This window comes from Notothenia rossii (genome assembly GCF_949606895.1).
Source record: "Notothenia rossii genome assembly, chromosome: 9".
NCBI classification, from domain to species: domain Eukaryota; kingdom Metazoa; phylum Chordata; class Actinopteri; order Perciformes; family Nototheniidae; genus Notothenia; species Notothenia rossii.
Window position 1 is genome coordinate 49,137,980 of NC_136907.1, and position 18,491 is coordinate 49,156,470.

Consider the following 18,491-nt stretch of genomic DNA (forward strand, 5'->3'; position numbering starts at 1 on the left):
TCATCCTCCTTCCCTGCTTCCTCCTGTGCTTGTGTGACCACCTCTTTGATAGGAGCAAAGAAAGGGGATGATTTTGTGAGAGATCTGTGCATGTCTTCAAAACTCAGAAGGTGTGTGGTCTTCATCTTCATTTTTGAAATTGATATTTTCTGACTTCTGTGTACGTATTAGACCCTCCAGAAAAACGCAGAATTTACCGCATAATCAGCAAAATGGCGCAGATTTTTAAAAGGCTGCATATTTATCAAAAGGCCGCATAATCCCCGCATTTTTCCACACAAAGTTGAGAAGAAAAAAAACTTAACTCGTCTTGACGTGACGTCATCAGCTCGCGCATCACAGAATGTAAACAACACTGTAGAGTGAACGTGTGGAGCTCACACGATAGAGAAAACACCAAGATGAAAAAATCTAATCCATCTCATTTACCGACGAACATTTCTATTAAAGACCGGGCAAAAAGTGGGGGGAAACTATTCTGCACCCCGTGCAACTGTGTGTTGGAGCCATAGACTGTATATAAAGGTTGGAGCATAAGAGAAAATCGACGGTGACGAGCCACTTTGATTCATTCAAACATTCGAAAGGGCTTTCTGCTGCTGCGGACAAGAAAGCCAAACAACGCACTTTCACCGAGGCATCAACCTCCAAAACCCTTTCGAGGGCTACAAGAAACGAAGTGAGTAGCCTACAAGATTGAAGCTGGTCAGATAACGAACGAGTAAATGAAAACAGAATGAGGCGGAGAAGTGTGTGTGTGTGGGGCGGGGGGGGTGTGTGAGATTAAAATAGCTTTGCTTTTACAATAAATAAACATTGAATTTGTTTAATTGAATAGTAAAGGGGTTTAACGTTAGTGGCAGGTTGTGTGTGAGAGAGAATAAATAAGACAGCCCAATTTAAAAAAAAAATGTTATTCTTTTCTCCCGCATATTTAGCATATTTCGCAACTTTCCGCATATTTCGCAGCTTCCCGCAATTTCACCGCATAAAATCACATATAAACCCCGCATGTTTAATCGCATAATCAAGGATTTTAGCCCGCATAATCAAGGAATTTAGCCCGCATAATCAAGGATTTTTCCCCGCGTTTTTCTGGAGGGTCTAACGCAGGCATCCTCAAAGTCCGGACTCCGGTCCGGATCCGGACCGAACGACAACTGTCTCTGGACTCTGAGCGAAAATATACTTTTCATATGTATTATCTGTTATTTTTGAGACAACGCAACGAGTCAAAATTCTCCGTTGTGTACAAACAGCGCTCTATCTGTCTGTCTGTCTGTGTGTGTCTGTGTGTGTCTGTCAACGCATTGGTCCAATCACATTCAGCATCCCATCAGCGTTTTTTCCCCCCCACCAACAGTCTGCGAATCAGAGGCACAGTAGGGCGGGTCTTCACGGAATGCGGGTGGGAAAAATGTGTGTTTTAAAAAAAAATAAGTCAGAGCGAGAGTTAACAGCTCATCTAGTTGCATCTGTACTGTAGCTAGCAGCCTAGTTTCACCTACCTGGGACCCCGGGGCGGCATGGCGTGGCAACTGCCACCCTAAAAATAGGCCTTGCCACCCCAGTTGGCAGCTTTGTTTTGAAAGAAAAGTTGCGGCTCATCAGACATTTATGAGAGAACATCTCTAATGTCCGAGTGCAAGTGAATGCAGCACAAGACACACGTCTTGTAACGCACGTCAACCCATGGCGCGAGCGTTGAAATATGATTGGCGGCGATTTCATTTGAACGGTACGGCGCAAAACGAGAAGCATTCGGACCATAGACTGATTCGGACCCAAGTACTGAAGGAATGAGGTATTTGCGGTCTACAATGACAGAGAAGAGACTGTCAAGTTTGGCTGTACTCAGCATTGAATCAAAACGCACTAAAGCTTTGGATCTTACTAATTTTGTGAGGCGTTTTGCTGAACAAAATGGTAATCGCCGCATTCAGCTGTAATAGACATGATGCTCTGTTCACGGGATGAGCATACAAAACTGTTAAGATGATGACCTTACGTGTTTTTTCTTTGTGGGGGTCTGCCCCCAAAAAACCGTTCTAAGTCCTGAGAAAGTCAAATAAGACGGTGTGTAAAACTACACTGCCCAGTCAAAAAAAAGTGACCACTAGGCCAGTAGGTAAGGACTTTCCACTCGATAATAACTGAAGTATAAAATAATCCATAGTTTCATTCTTTGATGAAAAAACATGTACCATACACCTTGAAATTGACAATACCTGGCCAAATACAGTAGCATTTTGAAGGAGGCCAAAACAGTACAAAAAAAATAGTTTTGTCTCCTTTCTGCACTGAACCATGGACAACTTCATACTGATCAACTTCAGCATGTGAGCAGCACAGAGGTGTATTACTGTCAGCTGCACTGACCGCTGCCCTTGGAATTAAGATAAAGTATAAGGTTTTATAGAATAAAGGTTTCACAAATCTGAAACGGTGTTATAAATAACCTTTAGACCCTCTGGGATAATGCAGTCCAAATTTGATGAGTCTAGGTCTAGTGGTTTCAGATCAGGACCTGGTCTAATGTGGTCTACATGTAAAAAAATAACTGAAATCTCCCTTTTTTGTATTTTCACAAATAGAATAAAGGTTTCACAAATCTGAAACGGTGTTATAAATAATCTTTAGACTCCCTGGGATAATCCAGTCCAGATTTGATGAGTCTAGGTATAGTGGTTTTAGATCAGGACCTGGTCTAATGTAGTCTAGATTTTTTTAAAAGCTGCAAAATCTCCCTTGTTTGTATTTTCACAAATAGAATAAAGGTTTCACAAATCTGAAACTGTGTTATAAAGAATCTTTAGACCCTCTGGGATAATCCAGTCCAGATTTGATGAGTCTAGGTCTAGTGGTTTTAGATCAGGACCTGGTCTAATGTGGTCTACATGTAAAAAAAAGCACTGAAATCTCCCTTGTTTGTATTTTCACAAATAGAATAAAGGTGATCTTGAGACCCTCTGGGATAATCCAGTCCAGATTTGATGAGTCTAGGTATAGTGGTTTCAAATCAGGACCTGGTCTAATGTGGTCTACATGTAAAAAAAGAACTGAAATCTCCCTTTTTTGTATTTTCACAAATAGAATAAAGGTTTCACAAATCTGAAACGGTGTTATAAAGAATCTTTAGACCCTCTGGGATAATCCAGTCCAGATTTGATGAGTCTAGGTCAAGTGGTTTTAGATCAGGACCTGGTCTAATGTTGTCAAGATGCGAAAAAAGCACTGAAATCTCCCTTGTTTGTATTTTCACAAATAGAATAAAGGTTTCACAAATCTGAAACGGTGTTATAAATAATCTTTAGACCCTCTGGGATAATCCAGTCCAGATTTGATGAGTCTAGGTATAGTGGTTTTAGATCAGGACCTGGTCTAATGTGGTCAGGATGCGAAAAAAGCACTGAAATCTCCCTTGTTTGTATTTTCACAAATAGAATAAAGGTTTCACAAATCTGAAACAGTGTTATAAATAATCTTTAGACCCTCTGGGATAATCCAGTCCAAATTTGATGAGTCTAGGTCTAGTGGGTTCAGATCAGGACCTGGTCTAATGTGGTCTACATGTAAAAAAAGAACTGAAATCTCCCTTTTTTGTATTTTCACAAATAGAATAAAGGTTTCACAAATCTGAAACGGTGTTATAAATAATCTTTAGACTCTCTGGGATAATCCAGTCCAGATTTGATGAGTCTAGGTATAGTGGTTTTAGATCAGGACCTGGTCTAATGTGGTCTAGATTTAAAAAAAGCTGCAAAATCTCCCTTGTTTGTATTTTCACAAATAGAATAAAGGTTTCACAAATCTCAAACTGGGTTATAAATAATCTTTAGAATCTCTGGGATAATCCAGTCCAAATAAATCGGCTATGCAGCGATTTCAGAGGTTCAAACACGGAGGATTGTTTGCTCAGCGCTGTAAATTAAATGTCCCTTAACTTTCCCCTTAACTGCCGAATCGGATGCTCTGAATCGGAAGCCAACTTCAGCGTCGTCGTTAGCTAACGTTAGCTAACTCTACCAGGTTAGCATGTTAAGCTGTACTTTCTGTGGCAGCTAACTTAATACAAAGAGGGGTTTTGTTCTTCATTGCAAACTTTTCTTTGTTAATCTACCTGAAACTGTAGGGACAGTTTGTTTCTACTCAACTATACAGACCATTGTTGAGGAGATGCAAAACATACAGTACATGAGTTGGGTCCTACATATACCTTGAGTAATGTTACTTTGCTGCTAAAAATGAAACGTCATTATCAGATGAGGACATCAGCAAAGTGTGTGAGTATGTCAGGGATTTGATTTGCTCTCTGCATGTCGTACACACTGCTCTGGTATTACTTATCTTGTAAAATGTAAGTCTCGCTCTTGTCATCGTTCAGGCTTTGCATTTGAACTCCTATGCTATGACTGGTTGCGGACTTGAAGGAAACGCCTTCCTGACATCCAGGAAAAAGGTGAGATTCTAATACATTTAAATGCCAAATGCAAGTTATTGTTTTTAACTTTTTAAATATGATTGTTTTGGGGCATTTCTGTTTTATTGGACAGAGGCAGTAGAGATCTACTGGAAACAGTGGAGAGGGAAGAGATGATATGCAGCAAAAGGCCCAGCCGGATGGTTACTGCTCCGTGCGGAACGTGTTCTATCAGGTAAAACACTTTGGTACCCAGTTATTTATGATATTAAGTTTGAATTTAGCATTTGGAATGTCATTTCCAACAGTGCATTGTAAAGACTGAAAGATGTAAAGCTTGACATGATTTGGTCTTTTACTTAAGAAGGTGTTTCTCCTCCTGTGTGCTCTTATTTCCTTATCTTTCTTTCAGGTGTAACATCTACCAATGGTTGTACATGACAGAGACCTCCTCCACCTCTATGCTGTCTTGCTAGTCAATCCTTCTGATCAGGTCATTTCCTAAATAGTGGTTAGTTTTACAGTTCAGTGTACGTTAATTTAGCAACTTAATACTTTACCGCTGTTGAATAAACCCTATATTGCTAGTTATTTTATTAAAACTACGATTTGTAAACTTTTTGATTCAAAATACAATAATCTTTTTGTTTTAATCGTAAAACATATCTTAACATCCATCAGCAATCAATACGACAAATCATCCAACACTAAATAGAAGAAATCAGGACCTATTTCTTTTGATACAGCAGCATGTTTTGAGACTGCTCATTGATGTCATCAAGAGCCATTGAGTCTACCTTTTGTAGTCGGCCTCTCAGAATGTTTTTCATTTCTTTGTCTCTTAACATTCCTATAATCATTAGTTTTTTTATTGTTGATATTGTTTTGTTCTTTATTTTTGTTATGAGAATCACTTTGCAATTGTGTAAGTGCTATATAAATAGTTATACTAATATTATTGTTGTTACCATCATTACTATTATTAAAAATGTCTTCTTTGTTTTCTTTATTTATCGCTGCAGAAAGGATCATGCCAGCCCACATCAAACACCTGATCAAGAGCTTGTGAACCTCACTGCTGCGGACACCTGTGTGATATTAGACTCTGACTGGAACCCTGAAAATGACCTGCAGGTACGATATATATATATCTGCTCTGTCTGTCCTAAAGATAGTTCAATAGGGCTACAACAACAACAGTCTTTCCGTTTATTCCCTCGGTTCTTTAAGTGTATTTTTTCCCATTTAATGCTTAAAAACGTTGAACAGCAGCTGCACATGATGCTATTTTGACCCCTCTTTTAATTTTTTATTTCAGGCTCAAGCTCGGTGTCATCGTTTTGGTCAGTCTAAGGCGGTGGAGTTGTACCGTCTGATCACTAGATCAACTATTTCATTTAATTTAATTTCAAACCTTTATTTAGACAGATTGGTCCCTTGAGATCATCGATCTCATTTACAAGGGAGACCTGCATCATTTAGTTCCACATGAAACATAAAAAAAAAAAAAAAAAAACAACAGAGGATATCATATTTACATATTCATCATTTACAAATACCCAGAGTGTCAGAAAGCATTTCATTTAGACGTGCCTTAAATACATTCAGAGAAATAAAAATGCTCAATTTCAATTTTGCCTGTAGACTGTGTTAGTCTACTACAAATAAACACGACGTTTATCTTCTGTTAACTTGGTTTATTCAATCAACGTGCACAACACCAATACAGCGCCATTAACGAACAGAGGACCTCCCGCTCCTGGTCGACACAGACTAACTGCGCATGCGTTTCACAGCTTCAAGAGGGCAACCTAGACTACCGTAAGGCCAGTAGTATAGACGCAAAGAGATTACATGTTAACAATCTCATTCTATCTTTTTAAAGAAATAAACAAAACAAAAAATAACTTTACATTGCATGAATCATAAAACAATCATACAGTGACTTAAGACAAAAATGTTTAAATTCCCTGAGTAGTCAACATAAATCAGGGAAACATTTAAGGAACAAATACATAAACAAAGGTGTTTTCAATGTTCCATTTCAACAGATACTTAAACCCAGATCCCATTGTCCTTCACTGAGTGCTTTTAAGAGCACAAGAGCCGAAGCTCCTTTTTTTGTGAGACAGTCAGCGAGCTGAGATTTTGTGTCTGACCAACGCACCTGCTTGATCCTCTTGCTCTGTATGAGCTCCTTAATGCTACTGATTTCCAACCTGAGTCTCTTCTCTGTGACTTGTTTTGTGGACTTGAGCGCATCGAACAGAGAGTGGTTATCGGTCACACAGAGTACAGGGGGTGCATTCAGTCCAGCATTTCCAGTAGTGAGCTCAGAAAATAGTGTGGCTAGAAAAATTGCATTGTCTACCCCATCTGACATGGCAAGAGTTTCCCCTGCAAGGGTACTGCGAACCACTCGTCTGATTTTCTTTGAATGCCAACAGAGGGGGGAAAACTTCCCTCTTTCTCCCATAAGTGTTATAAAAGTACCTCCCTGTGTACCTCCGTCTGGGAGGTTTCCAAATGAAGCATCACTGAAAACTATCAAGTTCAAAGCATCACTGTTTCCCAGATGTTGGAATCTGAGTGTCACCTTTTCAGACTTTAGTTTACGGATTATCTTATTAGCATCATGAACAGACTGTACTGTTGCCCCTTTTATATTAGAAGCCAAACAACATGAATCAAACATTACATCAGGTCTTGTCTGTTTAGCAACCCATAGGATCTGTCCTATTTTTGATCGTAACTGCTCTCTCTCAGTTTCGTTGAGGGGTTCATTTCTCTGTGTGGCCCGACTTGCTTGTATGGGAATAGGCTCCAGGTTCTCGATATAACTTTGTTGATGTACCTGAACTTCACCGTTAACAGTTACCAAATCCATTCCTACATAGGAGAACTTTTCATGCTCCTCACGCCCAACCTTGAATGCAGACTGCAGTTGGGGGATCACATTGGATGAAAAAAGTTTGATGAGCCTGCCCATAGAAAATCATCTACATGACACGCAAGCACCCCAGTGACCTTACATTGCTCATCCAACCAGTAAAAGACTGCCGGATCCACCTGAGACACTCTACCACCAGTACTCAGCATGATTTCCTTCACTTTGTTGTACCAATATAGTGATGCATCTGCAAGACCATATACACATTTCTTTAGTTTCCATACAACATGTTGACATCCTGCCTCTAGAGGGGGGCGGATATAAATATCCCTGGATAGCTCCATACCCTGCAAGAATGCAGATTTGATGTCCATAGAATGGACTTCCCACTGGTTTTGACATATCACTGATAACATAAGTCTAAGTGAATCTGTGGCACATGTGGGGGAATCTTTCGGTAACTCTTGAATATTCAGCTCTTCAAAACCTCTGGCAACCAGTCGGGCTTTAGGCACTATACCCTTGGGAGTGTCCTTAAGACTACAAACCCATCTGGTGGAAATGCATTTCTGCCCTGTATCTTCAACTTCCTCAAATACATTATTATTGTGCCAGTTCTTTATTTCTTCCTGTTTAGCTGCATCAAATGAGATGTCTTTGGTTACAAGTACATCAGCTTCTCTGTCTTCTGTTTCAATGTTGAGATTATCAACCTGTGATATATCAATTGATTCCTTTTGCCCATCACTACCATCATTCTCTAGATGTTGCATGTTATACCAGGTTTTATATTTCCCCGTAGCCTTGCCTGATCTCCCTAAGACTCTTGCTTTAAGTAGAGTATTGTCACCTCTGTTCATATATGTTACAGTCTGTCCTGTTTTTAAACTCACACCTGCAGAAGGGGCAGGATTATTATGGGCATTAGGCCTATGCGCCATTTCAGTTTGTGTTACGCTACTCAAAGTGTTTGGAGGATCGACCGCTTCACTTGTATTGGCTTCCCTGTCACCGAATTGTTGTTCATTCTCTGTATTTTGCTCACTGTCTAAACTACCAGTTGCATTGTTTATACCTTGCTCACTTCCTGCTTCTGTGTCAGCACCATTTTGTACCATTTGCTCTTCACTAACCTATGTGTTCACCTTGGAAAGCCTAGAGTGATGCACTCTCACTAGGCAACCACCATGCCTCACAAAAACAACAGCCCCATCCTGACCAATAACTATCCCTGGTCCTTTCCACTCAGTGCATTCAGCTCGTTTGTAATGCACCTTGTCACCCATCTCATATTTCTCATCTGTGGGTCTGAGCTGCTTACGTAGTGCTCGTCTTATCCTTTCTGAGCACTCTGCTTCAGTAAATGCTTTTCTAGAGGCATGCAAGGCTGAAATGTGTTCTCCTACTCTAGCACTCATAGTGGTACCTTCTAGCGCAGGTGGTTTATCAACCAGTACAGAAGGAAGGTTGGGGTTCTGGCCAAACACCAGTTGATGAGGACTGTAGCCGTGCACATTGAGCATACTGTTCTTAGCCATGAGAGCCCAGTCTAGGGCTGTTTGCCAGTCACATCCATTTTCCCGTCTGACCTTCTGGATGATGTCGTCGAGGGTCTGATTGTGTCTCTCCAGTAGCCCATTGCTCCAGGGGCTGTATCCTGCCGTGGTTTTTGTCTCAATGTTAAAGTTCTCTGCCATGTCACGGAACTCTGCATTGTTGAATTCTCCTCCATTGTCACTGTAAAGTCTCCGTGGTGGGCCGTGGACGCTGATCCATGTATGAAGGAAAGAGTTCACCATCACAGAGGAGTTCTTTGTTTTCACAATGCTTCCAGCGCTGAAACGTGTAAATTGGTCAATGATGTGGAGGTACCATAAACTTGGTTCCAACTCGTGCAGGTCCACTGCCACCGTTTCATTGTACTCTGAAGCCAGAGGCAAGCCCACAGCAGGCTTCGGCTTGGTCTTGCTGTATCTCTCGCATATGTCACATTCCTGTACTATTTGTTGTAAAATAGTGTCACAATCTTTGTCTTTATTTCCCGAACTGCGGAGGAGTCGCTGTAGTCTTTCTGCGGAGGCGTGACCAAACTGTTTGTGTAGTTTCAGGAGAGCTTTGTGTTTCTCATTTGAGGTCATATTTTCTGTGACTGTAAGGACCTCATCTTCATTCTGGCTGTTTTCTGTGACTGTAAGGACCTCATCTTTAATTTCAATTTGATTCATTCCTGTATCCTTGTCTCTGATATCTATACAGTAGTGTCCTGAACTGGTGAGTTCAAGAGGGATATTCTGTTTAAACATCACAGCTCTATCATTCTCCATGTCCAATATGGTTCCTGCCCTTTTCAGTGAAGTCTTACTCAGAAGTAGTGGGATATCAGCCTTGACTACTTCAGTTTCCACTCGACATTTTGTCTGTCCTATTTTGGCAGGCAGTTTCAGTATTCTGGAGGAATGCACTATATTTCCATCTCCAAAACGGAATGGTCTGGAGCTTGGAGTTTCACTTTTCACAATCTGGTTCACTTGACTTTGACTGAGATCAGCGACGAAGCTGTCCAACCATTTTTCTCCACACACTTTGCGGGTACATGCAGTGTCAATGATAGCCGTCCCTAAAGACTCAGTTAGGAATACCTCTGATTCAGACAGTGAGGCTTTAGTAAACAGTGTAATGTCACATTCCTCTACCTTTGTTCGATCTTCAGTTAGCTTTATTTGTTCGCTACTCTTGTGAGGACAGTCTTTAGCCCAATGGAACGTGCTCTGACATATAGCACATTTTGATCTCTTACCGAACCTATCCAGTGGGTTGGTACCCTGTGACGGTTGCCTTTGTTGTCCAATTTGTCCAAACTGCTGCGTTGTTGGACGTCTGAATCTTCCTTGTGAGCGTTGCTCTGTGAATAAGGCTTCATCGTTAATGTGTATTCCGTTTGATGTGCCGCCTTGCACTCTCCCCCCAAAGATCCTGTTCAGCGCGGACTTTATTGCAGCAAACGTTAAATCTGTACACGCAGTCAGCGCCGTTTGTCTATTTTTCTCGTCTAGACAAGCCGTGTCCAAAAGTTTAAAAGCTAGCACGGCGTCAGGAAGAGTCATGTCGTACTTTTTCATTCGGTTGTATCGCTGTTCAAAGTCAATCACATAGTCCGCCATGGACACGGAGCTCTCCTTTTTGATACAGTCAAAAAAAGAGTAAGCATCGTATGCGCGGTCTCTCTCTTCTTTGAGAAACATGCCATCTAGTTTTGCTAGCAGTGTGCCCATACCATTGTCGTTGTTCAAATCCAAAGCGGGTATTTCCATGGCGATGTCCCTTGCCCTTCCTTCCAGCCCCAGGACAACGGCGAGGGCTTGTTTCTTCTCATCAAGTTCAGTAACCAGCTTCCAAATGGCAATTTCATTTTTCCAACACTCGTATGGTCGGGATTCGTCGAACTTCGGTGGAACTTTGTAGTTAGCAGTAGCCATCTTCTGCTAACCATCCTCTGCTACCAATGTTAGTCTACTACAAATAAACACGACGTTTATCTTCTGTTAACTTGGTTTATTCAATCAACGTGCACAACACCAATACAGTGCCATTAACGAACAGAGGACCTCCCGCTCCTGGTCGACACAGACTAACTGCGCATGCGTTTCACAGCTTCAAGAGGGCAACCTAGACTACCGTAAGGCCAGTAGTATATACGCAAAGAGATTACATGTTAACAGACTGTTCCAAGCAAGTGGAGCTGCGCACATAAAAGCTGTCTTACCTAAGACAGTCCTTACTCTTGGCACATCTAACAAGACTATATCCTGCGATCGCAGACAATAGCTGCTTGCAACTTTCTGCTTTATCAATGAACAGATATAAAGATGAGAGGGAAATGCTGGATAAAACTAGTCTGAAGCTCGGGCTGGACCGTGCTGTCCTGCAGAGCATGAGTGGGAACAAAGAAGGCAACAACAACGGGGTGAGAAAAAGAAAATCTGTCATATTTCTAGATGCCAAGTCATTTTTGGGTCAGTCGCTGTTGCAGTACGCTTAGTTTATTTTCGAAAAGAGTTTTCTAAATCCACTTCTGTAAATGTCTCTCTGCGTCGCCTTTAGCCGGTCCAGCAGTTCTCCAAGAAGGAGATCGAGGACCTCCTGAGGAAAGGAGCCTACGCCGCCATCATGGACGAGAACGACGAAGGCAATCGCTTCTGCGAGGAGGACATCGACCAGATCCTGCAGCGAAGAGCCACCATCATCACCATGACCAGGTATGTTCTTAGCAGCACTAGCAACTTGCTCTTTGTGAGATACCAAGTACTTGGTTATTTGAAATGTAATATTGATGATGTAATAATTAAAACTAGGGATGGGTACCAAGCCCCAGTATTAACATGGCCCAGGGGCTGAATTATTAAAGACCGTGGTACCGTTAAGGTCCAACGTTATCAATCTTTTTATCGGTACTGGAGACATTTAAAAAATAGATGTCATATGTATTATATCTACACAAACATTATATCGCAGTCTTACTGTCGCCAACTCCGTTTCTAATATGCAATAAGACTACAAAGTGCGTCTATGATTTATTTTTGATCTTTCCAATCCAGACGAGAGATCTCTCTCCCCTGTCGGTGTGCGAGGGGGTGGGGCAGTTTACACACAGAACCTGCTACATGCATGCAACACACACACACACACACACACACACACACACACACACACACACACACACACACACACACACACACACACACACACACACACACACACACACACACACACACGTGCGCACACACACACACGTGCGCACACAAACACATGGCGGAGAGAACTAAGCGCCCCGAGGGTAGTTATGTTACCCGTCTTGAGCATGGATGTATAATAAGAACTGGATACAGCGTCGGAGGCAGGGTCTCGTTCTTTCCTATGAGAGCTGCTCATTGGCGCATGAAGTCAAAATGGCCCAACTTTTGAGAGAGCGAAACGGCACAGATTACCCAGCATGCCTGGCTGTCAGAGCAGAAGAACCCGTTTGTGCGCTCACAGAGCATGCGCCCCTTAAGCCCCGCCCCCCAAGCACACACTCTCGGCTCACTAGAAAAAATGAAGAGAGAGAATAAATCTAGATTCGGCTTTTAGTGCATTTTACAACTTTAAGGACTTAATGATTCTAGGGCTATACAATAGTTCATACTGGGTAGTTTATTTAGTTTAAAAAAAGTTATCCACCGATTTACAGACGTCTCTTTCCCAATGTTAGTCAAGGGGGAAAAGTATTTCTGGGCCGGTCGACATCACAGACTGATAAGGAAATTGTAGTACCGCCGTTTGGACACAACAAATATTTTCCTCAGAGTCCGGCGCACTTCCTGGGGGCTTGGTCTTGAGGTGGAAAATGCTCGTTGCCAAAAGTGCAATAAGAATTTAGCATGTAAGGGCGGTAACACAAGCTATTTGTCTAAACATTTAGCAAAAGTGCACCACATTCAGACGGAGAAATGCACCGGGTTCGATTGTCTTTCTAGTAGCTCTTTATCCCCATCCACGAGTAACGTTTCCACGTCAGGTGTTATGTATGCTAGCAGCAACACACAGAGTTAACTCAATGATACAAACATGGGTTAATGATTACAGGTAACTGAGTTATTTATTTTGTTAAAGTTACAGCTATTCTGTTTGCAGTTCTATCATCACATAATTTAATACGATTTGTTAAAACATTGTTGTTTCTTATTTGCAGTTTGCTTCAAGCAGTGACTGTACGAGAAAGACGTGGAGGACCAAGAAATGCTGGCCAGATTGGCAAAGACCGGAAGATACATAACAGAGAAGATAATGGATATTAACAATAAAAATAATGTTTATAATTTCTTTGTTGCTGTTTACATTTTGAATTATATTTGTTATTTTTAAATCAAATGCATCTATTTTAGATGATATATTTATTTAGATGCAGGTTTTTTTTAAAATATTATTGTATTAAGTATAATTTATTAAATAAAAATACTGTTATGAACACTATACAATGTCTTTATTTTGATAGTTACCAGAATACATTGTATATTTAATACTAACATAAGCTGGTGATAGTTAAATGCTGGTCTGCTAGTATGCCAGCAGACAAATATTTATAAAGAAAGAAACAGAATGGAGGAAATGATGATAGCTAGACTCAGAATAAATCACACAGCTTTGAATGGTACGATGCATGTCATGGGGAAAAGCAACAGTGACAAGCGTAGGAACTGTGGAGTTAAAGAAAATGTGGTACATCTATAAAGCTGAAAGAGAAAAACTAAAGGATAACGTTTTAGAGGCAGAGAGGGAATGGAGTGTGGTTGGTATTTTGGGAACAAAAGGAGAGGGAGAAAGGCTACCAGAAAGGCACTGTTTACCTTTAGTGAAACTGGGGTAGGTAAAATTATCTAACATTAGGTCAGGAAAGATCATAGATTGTTGTTTTGTTTTGTTTTATTTATTATGTTTTTTATTTATTTATTTTTGGATTAGATCATAGATACGTCCATGAGTTAACAGATGGAATGATATAATGATTCACACTCATGTACAGTAGGTGGCGGTATGCACCTTAAAGTTGTTTGCAATCTGCCAAAAAACCGAGAGAAGAAGAAGTCAACTGGTTTGCCAACGGACAATTTACACCGAAGAAGAAGAAGCGAACATTTCTGGCGAGTGAAATTTAGAGTATCAGATTACATGCGATGTCTGACTCTGAGAATTTAGTAGTTTGCCTTATAGTCCTTCTCCTCCATTTTCTTCCTCTTATCGAGTAGTCAGTGTGGTGTTGTTGCTTTGGTCTGGTTCTCTGGATCTGTGAGCTAACCACGCCCCGTTCATTTGCATATAAGGAATGGAAATGTCTCATCATGAAATGTCTCATCATGAAATACAAGTCACCTGAAATAAATAAATACGTCATTATGAAATACAAGTCATCGGAAATAAATAAATTAGGGCCGGGACTTTAACGCGTTAATTAAGATTAATTAATTACACAAAAATTAACGCGTTAAAAAAATTAACGCATTTTAATCGCACTTATTTTTGCACCGCGGAACGTTTCTCACTGGATGAGTTTCAGGGGTACCGATTATACTGGAGCACCAACTAACGTTCATGACTTCAGACGACAACAAACCACAGTGAACAATAGTCAAACATGAACGAAGATAGTTGGGTCCAGGACCTCAATCCCGTGACCATTCTCTGGCTAACATGTTTTGATGATTGATTTGACATCTATGGACCTTTTAGAAAAAATTTAGAAACACGGTCCCTCGAAAATTTGCCGGCATTTTTTGCTAGGGGGCCAAATCCACAATGGCCGCCTGCGCCATCTTGAAAAATGTACTTTTGAACCAGAGCACCTACAATCAAGTGTAAATACACTTTTTGCACTGAATCTACCATGGGGAAACCGATTCTGACATCAGTTTGACGATAAAATGTAGTTTTGACCAAAATATCCAAGATGGCTGCCAGCGCCATCTGAAAAAGTAACTTTTGAACCCCATCACCTACAATCAAGTGTAAATACACTTTTTGCACTGATTTGACCATGGGGATTCCGATTCTGACATCATTTTGACGTTATAACATCATTTTTACCCAGATATCCAAGATGGCTGCCATATGCTGGAGTGAAAAGTAACATAAAATGAAAGCGAAGGCACCACTCGACCGAGAGCTTTTAATCAAGAATGAGCATTATATATATACGAATAATTATACTCATTGTGTATTGTACATTCAATTATACATTGTACATTTAGCTAATTGTGTCTTATTTTTATATATTTCCAGAGACAGAGTGATCAGCATATGAACAGCGTATAAACAGCGCAGCTTAGGACGATGTCAAAAGTTCCATGTGTTCTTCAGTGTGGAGGGTTTTGCGATAAAGCCGCCGGTGCCATTTCTGCAGCTGTGTGGGCCAATCTTGAACAGAAGGCGCTGTTATGGAGTGGTCTGGACAAGTTCGGGACCGTCCATTCAACCGTGGATTGGGGTAAAGGTCACAGTGGACAATGTGTCCATGATACGTGTAGGTTCACCCTATCAAGCGCGAAGAAACTGGAGCAGGCCATCGAAAGAAAGAAGAAACAAGAGGTTGAATGCCAAGCTCAGCCATCATCTGTGTCTGATGTTCCTTCTCCAACTGCACCTCCAGCAGCCAAACGACTGCGATCTACTCTAGGGGCGATACACGATAAAACCAAATGTGTTTGGTGTTGCAAGGCGGAGACGACCAAGCACCCAGAATCAAAGCTGAATCTCATTTCATATGATCATGCATGGGCGGCCTTTAAGAGTCATACAGTGGCCCTGTACGATCCGGTGATGCGTGACAGAATAAACTGCCTGATTGATTCTGCAGGTGATCAACCCTACGCACTTGAGATTAGATATCACCATAAATGCTGGTTGAAACATGTTCGTACACATCAGAAGATGACTGATGACGACAAGCTACCACTCATGAACAATGTAAGTCTGCGCGAAGCTCAGACCATCTTCTTCGACCATATCAGATTTATTATCTTTGAGGAACATGAGCTACAGTCACTGCAAAGCCTCCTCCGAGACTACAGCTCGATCGTGTCTCGGTATGGCTTCCAAACATCTGGAGTCAAGTCTTCCTACATAAAAGACATCCTGATCCGGGAATTTGAGGACAAGATTGGATTCCATTCCCGCCCTCAGAAGAACCATAGTGACCTAGTTTATGACACATCTGGGTGTGGTTCATATGTCGAAGCAGCGCTATCCTCCATTGGTGTTAGCAGTGAGCAGCTGGTGCACAATGTGGCCGCCCGACTGCAGGCTGATATCAAGGCAGTACAACTCGTCCCGTGGCCGCCGAGAGTTGATGAGCTTGAGGAGGAAGAAGAGCTCTCCCCTCTCATTGTACAGCTGCTATCGTCTTTGCGGGGCAAGAAGGAGTTAGATCTGTCTCCCAGCACACTCTCTCTCACGTCAATCATCACGCAGTATGTCACAAAGCGACCAACTACTACCACCATCAATGCCACAGTCACCCTTCATGGTATAACTCGTAGCAAGGAGCTCGTCGACTCCTTTCACAAGCTTGGAATAGGTATAAGCTACCCCAATGTGCTCCTGCTGCGAGATATCTGGGCTATGCATGACCTTGAACGATGCGCAGTGTGCCCCAACGAGATCGCGGAGGGGAAGCCCAGTGTTAGCATTATCGACAACGATGACTTCCACAACGACACGCTGACGGGAGGGGGCACTGCACACCGTACTAATTGGATGTTCCTGCAGCGTGTCGAAAATCGTGTGCAGGATGAGGTCGAGACAAACATCCCGGACGACCAGGATGTGGATGCACGTATCAAAGATGCCAAGACTGTTTCCAAAGCATTGATAGAGAAAGTATCCGAGCTGCAGGCGGTTAAACCATACAAGACCATCCAGCGTGGTGAGCCTCCCATCCGCCCAGAGCCTGATGCTGCCTCATCAAGTACAGATGCTCAGCGCAAGCGGAGCATTATTCATGTACTTGCTCGTACTGACGAGAATGGCGACCGCCCTGATGCACACAATCAACCTACCTAGCGCGCCACCCTGCCCTGAGGAAGCATCCGTCTCCACTCGGGCATGGGTGGGAGCTGGTGGGTGGCCGCTGTCGCCCTGTTCGTCACACACTTCCTGCTCTTCCGGTGACCCTACCTGCACCAGGAGAAGCTGACGATAGCGAAGAAGATGACAACGAATGGGATGAAGACGGATCCAATGATGAACAGAGGAGCATATATTCGTCGGAATCTGATTCTTCCGAATACAGTGCATCTGAAAGCTCCGATTCAGATTAGATTAACCATATAGCTTGGCTTCCTAAGCTACAGAACATTATCAGTGACGTTTAAGTTAGAAATGTCTGCAGTACTGTGATTATTTTCATTTATGGAAGTACCATATTATGTGACAATTATACATTGTATAACTGTTTTATAAGTTTGTTTTCATTTGTTTTTAGTTACAACTATTAAAGATAGATTTTGTTATCATACACTATGAATTGCTTTCATTTTATGTTACTTTTCACTCCAGCATATGGCAGCCATCTTGGATATCTGGGTAAAAATGATGTTATAACGTCAAAATGATGTCAGAATCGGAATCCCCATGGTCAAATCAGTGCAAAAAGTGTATTTACACTTGATTGTAGGTGATGGGGTTCAAAAGTTACTTTTTCAGATGGCGCTGGCGGCCATCTTGGATATTTTGGTCAAAACTACATTTTATCGTCAAACTGATGTCAGAATCGGTTTCCCCATGGTAGATTCAGTGCAAAAAGTGTATTTACACTTGATTGTAGGTGCTCTGGTTCAAAAGTAAATTTTTCAAGATGGCGCCGGCGACCATTGTGGATTTGGCTCCCTTGCAAAAAATGCCGGCAAATTTTCGAGGGACCGTGTTTCTAAATTTTTTCTAAAAGGTCCATAGATGTCAAATCAATCGTCAAAACATGTTAGCCAGAGAATGGTCACGGGATTGAGGTCCTGGACCCAACTAAGAAGCTGATGAGACCGCTTTGGTTGGCCCCGTGGATGGGACATTTTGTTTTAAAAAACGGACGAATGGAAGCGTCAATAAGAGCACGGTTGTTTGCAAATTATGCAAAAAGGAATTCGTATATCACCGCAGCACATCAAGCCTCAAGTATCACCTCAATGCAAAACCTATAGCAGCTAGCGTGGAAGCTAGCGTGGACGTTAGCCCGACTCGGAGTACAAGGACCCACACCCAATTCGCGTTGATCAAACAGTGGACTATGCAATAGAGAGATTTTATTTTTCATCAGGATATTGGAAGAATAGGAGGGATTGAGGTCAATCACTGGCCCTTTTTTATTTTATTTTAAATGGTGCAGTACACTTTATGTTGAACTATTTATTATGTTGTTGGTGCAACTGGCACTTTATGTTGAACTGTTTATTGTTTTGGCCAAGGTTATTGAGAGAGTTGGACTGAAATGTATTAGATTTTTTAAATCAACTGTTGGTAAATCAACAAAGTCTGTTATGGCCTCTGAAGCAACAGAGAGATGTGTTCTAATAGTCAGGGTTTCCAATGTTCTGAATGTACTTGAAAGTATTGTGTTTTACTTAAAAAACAAAGTGTTATAGTTTACAGAAGGTCTAC

The 18,491-nt window shown here is 41.6% G+C and overlaps 2 protein-coding genes across 4 annotated transcripts; one reads left to right on the plus strand and one right to left on the minus strand.

The window, feature by feature from the left end:
* Positions 1-252: 252 nt before the first annotated feature.
* On the plus strand, positions 253-14,557 carry LOC307019708 (chromodomain-helicase-DNA-binding protein 8-like). Of its 3 annotated transcripts, none has more exons than XM_079650766.1 (8): positions 271-679; positions 4,385-4,459; positions 4,554-4,655; positions 4,833-4,931; positions 5,443-5,554; positions 11,169-11,274; positions 11,412-11,566; positions 13,039-14,557. In XM_079650766.1, exons 5-8 carry the CDS (start codon positions 5,544-5,546, stop codon positions 13,142-13,144), a joined length of 378 nt encoding a protein of 125 aa, XP_079506892.1. In that variant the 5' UTR covers positions 271-679; positions 4,385-4,459; positions 4,554-4,655; positions 4,833-4,931; positions 5,443-5,543; the 3' UTR covers positions 13,145-14,557. The 3 variants fall into 3 exon arrangements, with proteins under 3 accessions (XP_079506891.1, XP_079506892.1, XP_079506893.1); XM_079650767.1 differs by having other exon boundaries at positions 4,833-4,913; XM_079650765.1 differs by lacking the exons at positions 4,833-4,931; positions 11,169-11,274 and having other exon boundaries at positions 253-679.
* On the minus strand, positions 6,312-11,177 carry LOC307019707 (uncharacterized protein). The gene is made up of 2 exons (XM_079650764.1): positions 9,509-11,177; positions 6,312-9,469 (listed from the first exon to the last, which is right to left on the minus strand). Exons 1-2 carry the CDS (start codon positions 10,784-10,786, stop codon positions 8,444-8,446), a joined length of 2,304 nt encoding a protein of 767 aa, XP_079506890.1. The 5' UTR covers positions 10,787-11,177; the 3' UTR covers positions 6,312-8,443.
* Positions 14,558-18,491: the final 3,934 nt, after the last annotated feature.